This window comes from Lytechinus variegatus, chromosome 2 (assembly GCF_018143015.1).
Source record: "Lytechinus variegatus isolate NC3 chromosome 2, Lvar_3.0, whole genome shotgun sequence".
In the NCBI taxonomy this organism is placed as follows: Eukaryota; Metazoa; Echinodermata; class Echinoidea; order Temnopleuroida; family Toxopneustidae; genus Lytechinus; species Lytechinus variegatus.
In genome coordinates, this window is record NC_054741.1 from 69,817,344 (window position 1) to 69,835,799 (window position 18,456).

General features: G+C 35.9%; 1 protein-coding gene across 1 annotated transcript; it reads right to left on the reverse strand.

Annotated features, from left to right (window-relative positions):
• Positions 1–6,232: 6,232 nt before the first annotated feature.
• On the reverse strand, positions 6,233–16,752 carry LOC121408837 (protein unc-93 homolog A-like). The gene is made up of 3 exons (XM_041600504.1): positions 15,146–16,752; positions 10,718–10,985; positions 6,233–7,131 (listed from the first exon to the last, which is right to left on the reverse strand). Exons 1-3 carry the CDS (start codon positions 16,199–16,201, stop codon positions 6,908–6,910), a joined length of 1,548 nt encoding a protein of 515 aa, XP_041456438.1. The 5' UTR covers positions 16,202–16,752; the 3' UTR covers positions 6,233–6,907.
• Between the last annotated feature and the right edge of the window lie 1,704 nt (positions 16,753–18,456).

The following is an 18,456-nucleotide window of genomic DNA, read 5'->3' on the forward strand; positions in this document are numbered from 1 at the left end:
ACTTGCATCAACTGTATTCCAGTCCGGGATTCCAGTTGAAGCAAATTAAGAAGTAAAGCCATGCAGTTGAATCAAACTGGCACTTTATTTCCAGTCAGATCAGTTAAAACTAATCTTGCAACTTATAGAAAGATATATTATTATTGTTATTATTAATATTATTGTTATTATTATTATTATTATAATTATTATCATTATTATTATTATCATCATCATCATCATCATTATTATTGTTACGATTACTATCAAATTTTCGTTATATAAATAATACTTATATATATATATAAAGCACAGAAACTATTCAATAATTTTCAAAGTATTGATGTGATACGTATTTATTATTAAAACAAGATAATTATATTCCTCACTTATATAGTCAACTGGAGTCTTTTTTTATATAAAAACCTCTTATAAGAATTTTGCAATAACAGTTTAAAGCTACTGAAATCATGGATAATAAATTGTACAAATAAAAGTTATGAAAACCATTATTCTATAAGAAACGGACAGGTTATCGGATTGACCAGTAACACCAGTAATTCAGGGGCCCGTCTTACAAAGAGTTGCGAGTTGATCCGATCAATCTCAACTATGGAAAGCCAGCAAAGTCAAATATATAAAATGCAGTTTGTTCAAAAGATTTTCTAGACATGAATGTATATCCATGAATTAATTGAATTCTTGACAATTTGGTGTGTTCTCCTTTGCTTACAAAGGACATTTTGCAAATTTCCTGTAAAAAAGTCATGGCACTGATGGATTTTCATAGAGTTATGATTGATTGGATCAATCGGAACTCTTTGTAAGACAGGGCCCCAATATATGCTGATCACGTGATTTATCTCAATTGCAGACTTTAGTATAGGCCAATGTAGCGCTTAGAAACATTGTACGGCTTGCAATGCATGATTTTCGTTTTTTGACTAAAATTCAATTGCTTACTTTGGGATATCTGTCACAGATCATCTCGCATACAGTTCATTTTGATTTTAGTTTCAATATCGATGTCTTGTGCTACAATGAGCACATTATTATTCGAAAATAGGCGAATGAGAAGCAAGTTGAAGCTTTGGCCACCAAGGGCGCCGGAAGCGGGGGGCAGGGGGGGCACTTGCCCCCCCAAATAAAATTTTGGGGGGGCAAAACGAGATTTTGCCCCCCCAACGTGCCCCCCTGAAAGATGAAAAATGATAAATTATTTAAGGACAAAAGTAAATGAAGGCACTTTTCTGCATGAAAATTGTCATTTCCATTGTCAAAAATGGAAAATTTTTGCCCCTGACGGGGCAAATACATTATCATAGTAAGCCTTGCGTCTTTTGACGAACAGTTCCTCTGTGAAACATAGCTTTGATAAGCCCCTTTTCCATCTTATTACAGTGTGATAACGTTTAACCTTTTAATGAATCCATTTCAGACTAAAAGCGAATGGCAAATTGATAGTGGTCCACCAATGATTAGGTTTATAATTCTATGATGCTGGCTGTGTCGTCTAACAAACGCGCGGTCGCCCAGAAACGCTCAGACCGGACCCGATATAACTAACGCGCGTGAACACTAGTTACTCGAGCAAGATATGGAATCTATGTCATAGCTATCAAGCCCAGAAACCATAACATCTCGAGAAACTTGTTTCAATTATTTCATTTTCAACTAAATTTAAATTTAGTTAATACAGTGATAACAAGAAAGCGGTGTTGGAACGCGTCTGCCCGTCGAAGTCGAACCAAAGATCGTAGGTTCGAGTCCACCCTGGGCGGATGACTAAAGTCAGTGCGTTGTGTGTAAACGTCTCTCCCATGTTTCATAGATGCAGGCTATGTTACAATGGAAAACACTCCGTCCCTCGGATAGGACGTTAAATGGAGGCCCCGTGTAGAGGGGAGTCACCACCTTTGCACGTTAAGAACCCACTGCACTATTCGTATAAGAGTAGGGGGAAACCCCGGTGTCGAGGTCCACCTGCACCCCCCCCCCCCCTCCAATCAGTTATATCGGGAGGAGAGACCTGTGGATCATAGTGATTAAGTTCGCTTTTCGCCTCCCAGGCACAGGTGACGCCAAACAAATAATAATAACAATTCAGTGCCCTAAAGAAAATACCAAGGTCATTTCAACTCAATATAGACATGTTATCAGAAAATTACACTCAGAATAATCATGTGTAGAGGATTATAATTTATAATTTGTAAAAATGGTGAATCCCACTCGAAAGCAACTTAGCGATAATGTTTGGACATGAACAAAATAAAATCATCTGTGAAAGTGTCTTCTTGACCAGAAGATATTATCCGAGATATGAATAAAAATGTAAATAATATAAAAGAAAATATAAGCGTTATAGTAGTGCTCTACTATAAAAAAAAATCTTAAGATATTTTCACAGCCCCGTATTTCCTCTATTCCTTTTCATTGGCATGATTGGAAGGCGTTTTGTCTGATACTATTTCAGCTCATATATAGCACTTATGTATTTTAGATTCCAAAACTTATTCCCATTACCTGTTACTAGTCAGATCGAGATGGCAGCTATGTTCTCTGGTTCATCCCAGCTTTTGTTATTCATGGACGTTTGCAAAAATAAAAATAAAACAACCGGGAGTGGGTGGGGCTGCAAGACCTTAATTTTCGAAGAAACGTATGAGCGAGGGGATTTGTGACGGGGGAGCTTTTGGGCATTTTCTAGAATGAAATTGAAGGATTTCGTGCACACTTTTGGTGAATTTTTTGAATTTTGCCCTCTCGATCGGCGGCCCCCGGCTGCGTACGGTCATGTTTGAAATCTTAAAGTCTTTAAAAGGCCTATATTACACTGGTTTGAAACAATTTCGTTTGCAATAAGGCTCGTAATTTGCTGGAACTGCGACCCTGGTCACGAAGAAACACCAGGCTGGGTCAGGAGGGCCGGCCGGCCGGAGGTAACAGAAGGAGCAAAAAGAACTCCAAGACTGTTTAATTCTCAAGAAATTTATTTTTGGATGCACTTAGAAACGCAATTTTTATACTCCATTTTACACAAAATCCTTACCGTGGGGGGGGGGGTCCATAGCCTCTCCCCCTCGATCGCTTCGGTATCTCACGTTGTCAAAAATATTGTGCCCCCTTCGGGATTTTGCCCCCCAAAAACTGAAAGTGTTCCGGCGCGCCTGTTGGCCACACATTTTATCGTAATTTTGTGTTTTTGTTGTATTAGCGTCACTTAAAAAAATAAAACACGTGCCAATTTTCATGTTAACCTTAAAGCAGAATAAAAAATCCTTGAAACAAAGCCTCATTTCACTTTTTTTCCTTCATTTTAGATCCCCTTCATAATTATGATCCTGCGTGAGTTAAATCCCTTATGCTGTGGTGAATTTTTTTCAATGTCTTGAGTAATATCATTGAAAATAGTGTTCATTAATCCATTTAGAGGGAGTTCTGAATAAAAAAAAATGATTCGCTTATTTATAGAAGAATGAACACATGAGAGAAATGTTATCATTTTAAGTAAGTATAAACTAATTTTAAGGGGATTTAAAAGGAAAATTGAACGGTGATGATTCCAATTCAATCGTAAATCTAAATTACTTAATGTTGCTCTTTACCATCCAATATCCACCACACACTTTTTTTTACATTATCATGGTTGAGCGAACACACTTGAAAGTCAGGCATTATACCAATTCGAACTTGAGTTCTATGTGAAAATCAGTGGCGAATCCAAGATTTGAAAAAAGGGGGCTCCGAAAAATAGTGAGGGGTGTCATTTTCTTATCTAACATTTACAGTAAAATGGTTTTCAATTACAGAGGGGCGCTTACTGAAGCACCTGTGAAGATACGTCAGTTGGAAAATTGCATGAAAATAATTATGTCACCATGAGTGAATAGTAAAACAGTATAAGCACCATAAAAGACGCACATATCAAATTCGCCCAACTCCGTACTTGCACAACCCCAAAATAACTCATGTGACTTTAAAAAATGTCATTTTGACTTTGATTACACATGCATGCCTCAGCTGCATGATCAATCCCATTTCTTAGAATTTGCCAACTATACAGTCAGGAGTGTATAAAATTACCTGTGAAAAAAATCTTGAAATAATATATTCCGTTAAGATGTTCTGGTTTGGGCACTTGCTTTATTGTTAGAAGTAGCTTGGCTTGTATTGCACTACCTATTTCATTCTCCCGTACTATTCCCATTCTTTCCAAGTTAATTATAAATTTCGATAACTAGCAGATAATTTTGACAGCCTCCTAGCTATCACGCGTTTTTTGTAAATATGCATGCTTAAATTGAATTACATGTATTACTGCATATTTGCTTCTTGTTATCACCTTCGAATATATTTCATTTTCAGCACAACTAATTATTTTTCAGATTGACCTTTTGCATATTGATTATGGTCGCTTTCCACGATTGTAGTATAAGGCGGTGCTGCACCAGACCGAATTTGCCAAAATAATCTTGAGATTTTAGTCCGATCAAAATATAATGGTCCCTGTCAATTCATCACAATCTTCTTCATCACCACCACCATGACCACCATCATGATCACTATCAAAATCATCATCACTATCAACGTCATCATCATCATCACCCCCATAAAGTGATCACTATCATCACTATCAACATCCTCCTCCTCCTCCTCATCATCAATAACATCACCACCATCGTCGTCACACGAGGCATGCGTGCGTTTCTCTAAAGCGTGTATTTGGCTGATCCCTCCTTTTTCCTACTCATTCATTGTATAACATTCACAACATCGTGAAATCAGTTTGTATTGAAGACAACTACAATGCATATTGATTACAGAAATTATATTTCTTTATTCGTTAGTAATCTTGACGAATAGCAACGACCAACAGTTTTACAGAATAATAGTCAAAAAGTGAGTACAGTAGCGCACATATTATTCGTAAACAGCGAGTTATCGCACCACAACCCAGAACGAATTCAAGAACATAGTAAATGTATTGACAATCCAAGTCAAATCACAATGAGAGCTGGGAGGTCTTTGTCGAAAACTATATAGTGAACCAGGATAGCTGATCGTCGTAAGATTCGGAGCTGACGAAATATTGCAGATATGTTGTTTGTCCAGGGACCAGGGGCCGATTGCACGAAAGGGTCTTTGCAAGGACCGTCTTTCGTGTCGCCCACTTTTTATGATGCGCTATGTGAAACGAATTTTAAATAAATCATCTCAAAACATATTTCATTCGTCCGTTAAAATAAACAAAATGTTTGTTTATAAAATGATATGATATATAATGAAATTGTATAAAATTTGATTTAAAAGCAAGCTAACGAATCTTATTTTTTATCATAAATTTCAGAAACACCCCGCTTATAGCGTATCATAAAATATGGGCGACACGAAAGACGGTCCTTGTAAAGACCCTTTCGTGCAATCGGCCCAAGGACGAAACTGCTGTTTTGATTCACCAATTTCGACAAAGACTGGCTTTTGACAATAGATTTTCTATGTTGTAAAATCCTACCCTGTCGCGATTTAAAAAACTCCCTATTTACGTCACAAGAAGGAAAAGTTCCCGAAAACGCTAAATACTACTATAGAAAAATCGATTTGGTTGAAACGGGCCTTTTATTCGATTAAATCACACTGTAGTTTTTAGCGTCATCATCGATAGAGTAAATAAATAGAATTACTTTGAACAATAATTTTGATTTGATTAAAATATAGAAAAATAAAGAAGTATAGTACTATAAAAAACAATCTAGATCAGATGGTGAATAAGAAAGTAATGACATTTGATTCCATACAATGGCGATAGATATGAAATTGCATCAAATTTTAACGTAATATGCCAGCTGTAAAGAGATAAAATTGCACAGACTTTAAGAGGAAAGTCCATCCCGAACAATAAGTTGATTTGATTAAATATATGGGGGAAAATACTTTAACAAATCCATCGAATCAGATGGGGGGGGGGGGAATAAGCTTTAAGATTTTAAGATATCGCTTAATTTTACAATCATGACGATAATCATTGACGATGATAATTATACTGATTTGTATAGCGCAGAATCTATGTGCATATGTATATATTCCTCTGCGCTGTAATTAAGAGCTCATGAAATGCTTGAAAATCATTTAGAAAAGGGTACACACTAAAGAAAATTCCCCAATATTTGGTAAAATGGGAACATGCACGGTTGTTGGGTAAAATGATACCAAATATTTTGTAAATTTTATGCAAAGTTGCGTTGAAATTTCCCTTAAAACATGCATTTTTCCCAATATTGCCGGGGGGGGGGATACCCAGCAAATATGCATGTTTTCCTTTCTACCCAAGTTTTTAGAGTGTATCATCATTCAATTAGTTGGATTACAAAAAAACAACATCATCATCATCATAGAAAATAATTTTCTTGAATTTTATTTCTTTACAAATAAATGACTAGGCATATTGGATGTTGGAGTTATGATGGTCTCTTAATAACTGAATAAGATTATATAAATTAATGGAACTTAATCATAATTGTGTCTCTTTTCTTCTTTGAAACAAAAAAATATATTTCCTGATCGTATATGGTGATCAGCATTTTTAGTGTCCTGTTGAATCCTTTCATTGATCTGTTTCATTTATATATTTATATCTTTTAACAATTAATCTGGTTTTTAGGATTTCATCCTCCTTTAAGCCAGAGTTCCATTTCAGTGGCGAATCCAGCATTTTGAAATAGATTGGGCGCAAAGAGCAAATTTGGATAATATAGACTTTGCATATTTTATTAGATTTAGCTTTTTGTATATTCAATATGCAATTCTCAAAATAATGAGGCGTGCGTCCCTCAAGCCACCGCATGGATCTTTCATAACTTATTCGCTTCTTTGTTATTATTATTTTTTTAATCTTTATGCACGACTATACGAATATCAAATTCATTGTCCTTTAATCTGTCCACGGTGGGGCTGGTCTTGATATCAAATATTCCTCTATGATGTAACATATAATGGAAAACGTTAAAAATGCCATTAGTCCGTATATCTTGTGAGAGATGCAGATAGCAGACGGAATGGTCAGAGCGTAGGTCACAGCGAAACCAACAGCTTGCCATAGTCGAAAGTTTGCGAAGGCGGGCTCCTGGGATTCCGGAAATATCACACCTACCAGAGCTAGGGGAGAAGAGAGAGAGAAAGAGGAGAAGGTGAAAATATCAAAACATCACTAGTGGGTCATTCCATGCCAATTCACCCAATGAATGTGCAATTTTGCACCCGACCGTTTTAGAATTCGTTGTAATTTGGTATACATAAAATTCACCATGGCCCAAGCACAAAACAAAAAAATTAGTCCAATCGGTCCGTCGGTTCTCGCGCTACGGCCCGCCCTTTTCTCCTTGTTTTGACAAAAATGGGCGTGACCTTCAACTTTCAGTGGCCACTGCGTCGTTACGTGTTGACCAATTTTCATGAAACTGGTACCATTTGATAGGAAATTCAGAGAGGAATCCAAAACATGCATCGAATAACGTATTGGAGCAATGTATAAGGTCATGACCTTTGACCTTAACTTTGACCTTGAGTTTGACCCCGGACAAATAATTTTTTAACTTGATTTTCGTGTATGTTAATTATTGGTATGATATTGACAAAATATGTTAAAATCAATGATGATATTTTATTTCTTCACCTTTAAAAACTCTTCCAAAGATACCATGAAATTTCACTCTAGTCCCACACACTGATATTCATGTTAGTAAAGTGTTTACCAGTTACATGATTTCTTCCAATCTTAAGTTACAGCATGCAAACACATGAAAAGAAATTAAGCTTAATCAGTTTACAAATAAAGATTAAACCTTTATGCTCATGAATAGGTATCTGTTTAGGCATTTTATGATTCAGCAATATATATCATATACATTTATATACATGTATATATTTTGATGATAAAAGTGAAGACTTTACTACCATGAATATATATGATATATATTGCCGAACATCAAAATGAATATATATTGATGAACATCTTATAGCTTAATAAATAGAGTATAATTCACTGAGCAAAATGCCGAAAATTTCGTCAAAATCGGACAACAAATAGCAAAGTTTTTGAATTTTAAAGTTTAGTAATGTTTTGTAAAAACAGTGGTCATGAATGTCACATCTCCACTTGTTCTTTTGTATTTTATTATATGAAATTAGGTTTATTCAATTTTTTTTCCTCCAAGAACTAGAAAACTTGGATTGACAACTGATTTAGTGCATTATATATTTATTGCTGCAACTTATTTCATTATACATGAGACATTTTATTCACACAAGTATGAAATAATGAAAAAATATGATTTCATGTAATAACATAAGAAAACGGAAAGTGGAGATGTGACATCATCAGCTCGCCTAATGAATATTCATGACGACTGTTTTCACAAAATATTGCTAAACTTTAAACTTCAATAACTTTATTATTTTTTGTCCGATTTTGATGAAATTTTCAGCGTTTTGATCAGTGAGTTCTACTGTGTATTAAGCTATAAATATTTTCAGCCTGGACCACCCCTTTAAGGTGAATGGGTATAGGCTTACCTGGCAGTATTAGAAACAAGATCGAGCTTATTGAGCTCAAGCTTGTCCGAATTTATTATTCCTAGACAGACGACGGCACTATGTATTATTTATTTTTATGTAGGTTCCTTCATTTCACTTTATTTACTGCCATTATCTTTGTATTTTCTATGAAATCAAATGTATTTCTTGTATTATGTTATTATTTTGTTATCCTGTGAAGTATGACAATAAATTCAATTCAATTATTATTGTTGTTATTATTATTATTATCATTTTTATTACAATTATTATTATCATTATTATTATTATTAATTGCATTGTTATTTTAATAAATTCAAATTAGTAAATGCTCAAAGCATAAATGAAATAAATACGGGGTGAGTCGAGTTTCTCGGAGTAATGGATGTGAAGTTATGTATCGTGACAATTTGAGAGGCCGGTGTGAAAATGAACGAAATATTTAAAATGAAATATGGGCAATTCCACAGTTTGGTGGACATGAGCTTAAAAAATTAAAATTCAACATTTTCTTGAATTTTTTAATACTTTAAGTCCTTCATACATGATAGTTTCAGGAACAAGAAATAAAAAGTTTATTTTCATATGTATACTTTGGAAAAAAATGGTCAAAAGTTGTGTCTTCCATTTTGTACCAAAATACAAGAAAAATAGTGAAAAATGAAATATGCCTTATTACCATTTTGTTATTGCAACAACATACCACTTTATATATTTCTGAAGTTTAGAAGGGTCAAATTACTTAAAATACACAACAGCTTTTCAAGTAAATTTGTAGTACTCATTCAAAACTGAATATTGCAACCTGTTGAGGTGATGTAAGTAACGTGAGTAACCGAAAAAACTGACTTTGTTTTCTGAGAGAAAAATTCTTCACAGTTAATTGGTGGGATTTTAAATTCTCTTCCTTCAAACAATCTTTGACACAGTGATGACTATCAAAATCATTAAAAAGTACAATTTTTTTTATAAAAATGATGAAGAAAAACTGTAACGTGAGTAACTTTGTAACGTGAGTAACCATCATGTAATGTGAGTAACCAGTAAAAATTATTCAGTTAGGTAACATTTTCTGTGGGATGTCAAGTTTTAAGTCTCATGGTGAGTTGTGAAGTTATTTTTGATTAATTAAAAGCAAAATGAGGGTACACCTCTTTGATGTGACTCTTTGTTCATCAAAATATCAGTAGTCATACATGTACAATCACACAAAAAAATGAATATTAGTAGAAGTATTCACAATGCGAGAGTGCATTAGTAAGGCTTGGTTTTGATTAACCAAACTTCCGAGTGTTCGAACAACACATTGAATGCCCTTTATACCTGTCCTGTAACCCTATCTAGACCGGGGTATTTTGGGAGTTGATATGGCCCGGGGGGGGGGGGTGGGGCCTCCCAGGCCCTTCTTGAGATCTCGGCCATTGGCCGCACGATCACGCCGAAAATTTGCGTGCAGTTTGTCTTGGACATAATCTACAATACAGTAATTTATTTCATGCAAATTGGTAAAGCGATTATGCTAATTTATGCATAATTAGTAAGCGAAATCATACTTTCCCTCCTACACCCTAATAAAGCTCCAATTGTTCCAATTTTTGGTATAAAATATCTTTTTGATGTTCCTAGCAATGAATTTTACACACATTATTGAATTTTTAATGACATGTGTGTTGTTAACCATACATGGACAAAATGTAACGTGAGTAACCGTAACGTGAGTAACCACATTATCTGCACCCCAAGTAAAAACCATGTGTTCTTTATTTTTTTAATTATATACAAAATTTGTCTCCCTAATATACTTCTTTGAAATGGATATAATCAACTTTCATAAAAGCCTTGCATGAGGAGACTTTTCACTTATGTCGACTTTTCATTTAATGCATGTCCAAATCATGTAACGTGAGTAACCGACACATTCCAAAGATTTGCCAGGAGCATAATAAAATTTCCCAAGTTTTGTTTTTATACAAAGGATAGTCAGACTGTGTACTTTGTTGTGATAAGAAGATGTTTAGTTCCTATCAATAATAATGGAGTTACAGGTCCAAGTATGAGTCAAGGTGTCTCCAAATGTAACGTGAGTAACCGTGGAATAGCCCATATGATTATTAAAAACGTCAATATAAACCAGCTTGACACAAGTTTGTTTTCCTAAAGATGCTCTTACATGATATTTGTGTTTGCCAGACAGCATCTCCAATACCCCATCCAACTGCAAACAGAACAAGCTGCCATGTTGCCGAGTGCTCCGGGTTCCAAAGTTCAAAGCCAGTCAGAAGGGCCAAATGGACCACACCCCCAAACAAGAAGATCACAATCCGGCCCGAATACTTCTCGAGCTGGCCGAAGATTGCCGAAGACAACGCATCAGCAACACCGAAGCCGATCATGACGTAACCGACTTCACCCGCTCCTTTCGTACAGCTGACAAAACTCTGCAAAATATAATGAGTTATAATTGTTCACATTTAAACAAAAAGAGGAACAACATTCAGAAAAATCTCAAATTGAATACTAGACATTATGATGTTCACCAGATCAACTCTGTTGTTGCTCATAACGCATTTACGATATGAAACTTGGCTTTCCCCTACCCGCTCAAAGGGAATATTATGTCGATACAACATGAACTGCAGGACTATTAGTAATTTCAAGGGGACCAACATCTCCAATTAATTCTTTGTTCAAGGAATGTCAATGCGAATGAAACCGATGAAGAGGATTTGTAGGATTTCAGAATGGGGCGCCCACCCCCTTCCCTAACCCCTGGGGGGCGTTTCATCAACATTTTTGTATGACGAGTTGTTAGATCTGACATCTTTCCTTGATTCTGATTGGCTGAGAAGCAATGTTACTAGGGTAATTGTCCGATAAAACAGGACTTGTCGGATAAAATCCTTTCATGAAACGCTCCCCAGTATACCCTCATCATCATGAATGTTTAGTTGTTTGACACGAGGCGCAAATTCATAGTGAGAATAATTACGGCATGAAAAAATGTACAATGTTATTGTCAAACTGTACTAGCAGTATTACTATAGGCCTACGTGTTGAAATCTTGTACAGAGAGGAATATATTTATCAATACGTAATTTGTTATATTCAGTGATGAGAAATGTGATTGTTCTGTTGTTCCATCACGAATCTTGAATAGTTATTCCATACGATAGGAGCAGAAGAAGGAGAAGGATGAGGATGAGAAAGGGAATAAGGAGGAAAAAGAGAAAGAGAAGAGAAAGGAGGAGAAGAATAGAGAAGAAAAAAAGGGGAGAAAAAAGAAAAAGAACAGAAGTGGAAGAAGGATGAGGAGGAAGAGGAGAAGGGGGAGGAGACGAAGAAGAATGAGGAGAAAGAGGAGGAGGAGAAGGAGAAGAAGGAGAAGAAGAAGAAAAGAAAAAGAAGAAAAAGGATAATTAAATTTTATGCTATATACAAGACCTTAACTTCAACTTGGACAGCCTTTTAAAGGTCCCTGGAGCTATAAAGTTTTATATTGGAAATTGAAGAGATCAACATTTTCTCTGAATAATGACACAGCAATGGAAACTATACTATACCCCATCAACCCCCCCAAAAAAAAAAAAAAAGAGGAAAATATGCTATAAAATGAAGTAATATCTCGGAAAATTTCAGCGAACGACTACATGAGTGTTTACAAAGTTTGCACTTAAGTGAGCACCACTCACTTTTAAAAAGGTCATAAAAATGACTTGCGCAATACTTGAAGAGTTATATGGGTGGAAGTGGATAAACATGAAAAGCACACGTTCCTTGGGTAAGGAAATTAATTTCGATTTTCCTTTCTAACATTCCTTTGGGTCCCATTGCACTCCCCCCCCCACACACACACACCTAGCGGGACCATTGCGATACACGGTTAATGTATTTTGGCCTACTTCAGCAAATGGTGAAAAGGAGTATTTCTGCGAAAACCAATATGTCCGAGCTTTACCAAAGTGGCCTGGCCAGTGCCCATGAAAACATAAAATTCTGTCGATAATCATACTGCTAGCTGATAGAAAAAAAAAACGACTTCCAAGATATATAAATTGTTAGGACTTTTTTTTCCAAAGTGTGAACTCTTTGACTCATTGCAGAATACCAACGTGTGATGACATCATATTTCCATTTTATTAAATGTCTGCCTGTTTTACATTTTATTTCGATAGAGCATGGTGGAATACCATAAACCCCCAAATCGGTCGATGGGAGCCAAAGATAATATGACCAAATGAAGAATCCATACTTTATAGACTCTTGGAACTTCAATGCACATTGAGCTTCTTCTCTTTTTAATTAGCTGCATAAATTTTCAAATGAGACATCAATGGCATTATGAGCATAATTGGGAAGATGTTTCCAAGAGTTTGCTTCTGAAATCACATGATTATCATCTCTCTTTAACTCAAGAGTGAGTGCTGATCCAAGGTGCTGGAGATCAAGATCTGTATATCTCACGACCAATTATCATTTGATTTAAGTAACACCCTATTTACACAGAGTATCCTTTGCAGCTATTAAACTGGCTTAAAAAGGTCAAAGGAGTCATTTTTAAACCAGTTTAATAGCTGCAAAGGATAGGTATCCTTGCCCCCCCCCCATGATCTTAGCCATTCATGCAATCATGCTGAAAATTGACATGCATGTTGTCCATAGCATAATTTACAAAATTGTATGGAAGCTTAAAAGTGCCACCGAGATGTTGAGATAATTATCTTGGGAAGTCGATATCTTGATAGCAAAAGATCAGATGACGAGATCCTGGATCTCATCATGTCAACATCTTTTGGAAGAGATGATGAGATGACAAGATCCCAGATCTCATCATGTCAACATCTTTTAGAAGAGATGATGAGATGACAAGATCCCGGATCTCATCATGTCAACATCTTTTGGAAGAGATGATGAGATGACAAGATCCCAGATCTCATCATGTCAACATCTTTTGGAAGAGATGATGAGATGACAAGATCCCGGATATCATCATGTTGACATCTTTTAGAAGAGATGTTGAGATGACAAGATCTTGGATCTCATCATGTCAACATCTTTTAGAAGAGATGATGAGATGACAAGATCCCGGATCTCATCATGTTGACATCTTTTAGAAGAGATGATGAGATGACAAGATCCCGGATCTCATCATGTCAACATCTTGTAGAATTGATGATGAGATGACAAGATCCAGGATCTCATCATGTCAACATCTTTTAGAAGAAATCGTCAGATGACAAGATCTTCGATCCATGATCATGTCATCTAATCATCTCTTCTTAAAGATGTAGACATGACGAGTTACGAGATCTTGTCATCTGATCATCTCTTCTACAAGATGTCAACATGATGAGATCCGAGATCTTGTCATCTCATGAGATCTTTTCATCTCATCATCTCTTCTACAAGATGTCAACATGATGAGATCCGGGATCTTGTCATCTCATCATCTCTTCTTAAAGATGTTGACATGATGAGATCCAGGATCTCGTCATCTCATCATCTCTTCATAAAGATGTTGACATGATGAGATCCGGGATCTTGTCATCTCATCATCTCTTCTAAAAAGATGTTGACATGATGAGATTCGGGATCTTGTCATCTCATCATCTCTTCTAAAAGATGTCGACATGATGAGATCTGGGATCTCGTCATCTTATCTTTTGCTATCAAGATGTCGACTTCCCGAGATAATTATCTCAACATCTCGGTGGCACTTTTAAGCTTCCATAAAATTGTATAATTTTACATTGATTTGCTAGGCAAGAAATGAGAATTCTACTCCAAATTAAGAAATAAATGTCTGAATATCATAATTTATGGTAAAGAACTCTTTGCAGCCTGCTATGTAAGCCTACATTCAAATATAACATGATAGTTTTGACATCGAAAGTAAGTTCTCATTTATTTAATTGTTTTGTAATTTTCTTATGTTCTGTACGTGCTTTTCAATATTTTGTTTTCCATTGTTTACTCTGTGGAAATGGGCGACAACACTCTTTGAATGACAAAGAACATAAAAATTAATTGATTTTAATGTGTAGAAGTAAAATAATATTACATTTATGAATTCTAACAAGAAATACAACTTGCATTGGATTTGTACATGATCATGAAATCACATGTTTGAACAGTTTGGAATCTGACATGTGTTCCAAAATGTCCCATAACTTTGGCACTTGGTAAAAAAATTTGGTCTTAAAAGACTTCAAAGAAAAAAGTCAGGAAATGTCAGGTCAAAATCTCTTTGAGATGCCTCCCTGCCAAATTAGGGATAAATCAAGACTCAGGCTGAGCAGTAACCATATCCAGATTCCAAACCAAAACTGCAATAACATGACAACCATAAAAATGATATTCACAAATTTAAGGATACTTCTGTTAATTATAGTAATTTTAGGTTGCTATTTATTTTCTCATTTTACCATCACTAGATGCATTTTATGAAGAACCACATTAATCATTTTAACTGATGTATTTGCTCTAAGCAAATGAAATGATTTCAGTAGTTTATAATAAGTTTGCTTAATGAAACACCCTCTCATCATCCTCCTCATCATATTATAATTTATTAAAATTATAAAAAGAATAATGCTATTACCTTGGTGAAATCTGCACTTATAAAGGCCTGCTCAGCTCCATTATAAATCATGAGTGGTATCAGAAGGAAGAGATATGGGGTCTTCATCAAATGGAATGTTGAGACCAAGTGATCAGATAGATGAGTCTTCCATGTTTTAGTTCCTCTGTAATTGACCTTTGGGATACTATCTACAAGGAAAATGTAGATGAACGTTGCTACGAGACCAAGGATGATATAGATGATGACGAGGATTAGTGTTTCCTCCCCAGCCATCTCAACACTGTCAGTGATGTTGAAGGTGATGCCAGTTCCACAACTGTAGCGCCCGCATTGGGACATTGTATCAGAGGAAGACGTGTTCTGTAGAACAAGTGAGGAGATGAGGTTTCCCCAGACCTGGGCAGACTGGAAGAAGCAGAAGAAAATGCCATTGAAACGATTGATGATGGGTTCCGGAATCCCATCCTGAACATCAGCAAGCTGAATGGCCGATGTTGTAAGGTAGGTACCAATAGCTGTCCAGAAAGGGGACGCAGCCAACCCAAGTAAAGCCGCTGCGGGAATGAGGGTATAGACAGCAGGGTAGATGTTGCTTGCTGAGAAGACGGCATAAAACACGCTACAGACAACCAGAGTCCATTTCACCTTCAATACCCAGATCACAAGAGGTGCAAACAAGCTGGATATGATAACACCAATATAAATAGCACATAGAGAAGCTACACCAAGTCCTTCACTGTAATGAAGACTACTCTGCAAGTTTGCCAAGGCACTGTATGCACTGAACATAAACATGCATGCAAGACTCAAAACTATCAGGTTTTTCCAATATCGAGCCGGGCTGAAATGTTTTGGCATAAGCCTGCTGCTGCTTGAGCTGTAACTAGAATAGATGGCATTGCTGGAAGATGAATTAGAGGAATGGTCAATTCCATGAAGCAACATTTGTCTTTCCTCGTGACTCATGTTTAACTCCTCTTCGCCTTCATGTGTGCTCCCCTCCAGGATATTATGATGATCTCTCGAGTCATCATGATCAGAGTCTAATCCTTTGAAATCTACTGAAAGAGCCATTGACACACGTTTCTCAATATAACTTGAAACCGTTATCAGTCCCCACACTTGGTTCCTGCACTTTGCACCTCTTCAGTTTGCCTGATTTGATCTGCAAAGATATAAGGTCATCGGTCAGGATGTGTTGGTATTTGGCACTCACACAACATGTGAGGTTAGTAATACTATTTGGTAACGATGCCGAAGTGATAAAGATTGTAGCTGATATACTGTAGCAGCAGATTTGGTCAGTGATACCGAATAGGAGATCTACCGGAGTTCGGAGACGCGACGAAACCCAGGCAAGTGAACAGCCGATAGCCGACGGCCGAAATTCAATCAGTACAGCAGTCCGTTACTTTTGCTGGAGCTAGACTGCATATTGTCCGAAAGAAAAAAAAGAGAATGACAATGCAAAGAATGTATACTTTTGTCACATGACTGTTTACACAAGCCGTCTTGAAGCAATTGTCCGCAGAAACCACGACGTAATTGACTATCACTATTTACTCTTCGTTATTTCCTCTTTCGGAAGGTGTCGCGAGTCGGCCATACGTTAATTCTGATCTGGTTTGGTTTCGGTCAGGTGACCATTGGAAAGTGTCACATGATCAGAGAGTGGGCGTGGCAGACCATGCATGCCAAAGAAGAGGCAATACAATTTTTCCATGGATTCTTAATTATGTGACACCACCCTTGATTCCTACGTTTATTTTCTACAAAAATGAAAACAGATGAATTTAATTAAATTCCCTTGATCTATGACTATCGACCAGCTGAAGGAGGAGGGGGGAGGATGCAGAACTAACATAATATTGTTTAAAAGAATAATAATGATTAAACAATAATAATAATGATTAGATTAAAGGGGAATGAACCTTTGGAACAACTAGGCTTGTGTCAAAACTGAAAAATCAAAGCATAAGAACAAAGAAAGTTTGAAAAAAATCGGACAAAATAATGAAAAAGTTATATGAGCATTTGAATATTTCAATCACTAATGCTATGGAGATCCTCCCATTGGCAATGCGACATGAACAACTTTCCCTTTGACTATAGAATACCCTCAAAATGTCTCTTTTTGCCTTTTCTTATGGTGATACAAACACTTTATTCATGATGTATTCTTTAAAAATTTGTAATTGCCCTCCTATAGAAAGAACACAAGATCTACGGATAGATGTGATAAAAGAGGCAATTTAAGTGAAATATATACTGAAGTAATGGGGAAAGTTATTCACAGGTGACATCACACATCTTTGTCGCATTGTCAATTTGAGGATTTCCATAGCATTAGTGATCGACATACTCAAATGTTCATAACTTTCTCATTATTTGTCCGATTTTTCTCAAACCTTCGTTAATCTGTTTTCTTTGATTTTCCTGTTTTCACACAAGCTATCTTGTTCCAAAAGTTTCATTCTCCTTTGATATTCAAACCATTACGATTCAAAAAGTAAAGCTAAAAGAAATTATTTGAGAAAACTTTAATCCTAAAGATCAAAAATAATTCTAAAATTTTATAAACACCTTTCCCAGCCGATCTGGATTTATTTTGAATCCTTGGAAGTTAGAGTGTATGATGATATTTATATTCATCATAGTCATCAAATATTGCTTTCATTGTTATTATGAAAATTATAATATGTTATGATAATAATAATAACAAACCCCTAATCATGGGGAAACTGCAAGAGAAGCCTCATCACCATTATCTCTATAAATGCAGTTTCTCACCTATAATCCGCAAATAAGCATAATTGTCTATTATTGTCACTGAAAAACAAATGTTTTTTTCAGTGACAATATTGACTATTGCTCTTTCGATGTTTTCTTTAAGAATTCCAATATCACTATGATCACAGTAATCCAGAATTACAGTAATGATAACTGTAATTACAATAACTACACTAGATTACTCTCAAACACTTGGTTTATATTTAACTTTCTTTTACAAAGGCGAATTAGAAAGCAATAATTAAGTCATAGATCAATGCTTATTGGTTCAATTTCACTGCACGGTATACATTTACGGAAGAATCATGCTCATTGTGTACATTGTATATGTGCACCAAAGCGAACACATCACACAAAGTAGCCATATTTTTAATGACACATTATATTCGTGAAAGACATGGAGGTCCATATTTTTGTGAGGAATGGGGGGTGCTTCATACCCCACCCGTCCCCCACCCTCCAATGCAATATGTTCACTCAGATACAAAACGAAATCATTCCTTCCTAAATGCTGCTCATGAGAGAAACAAGGGGTCGGA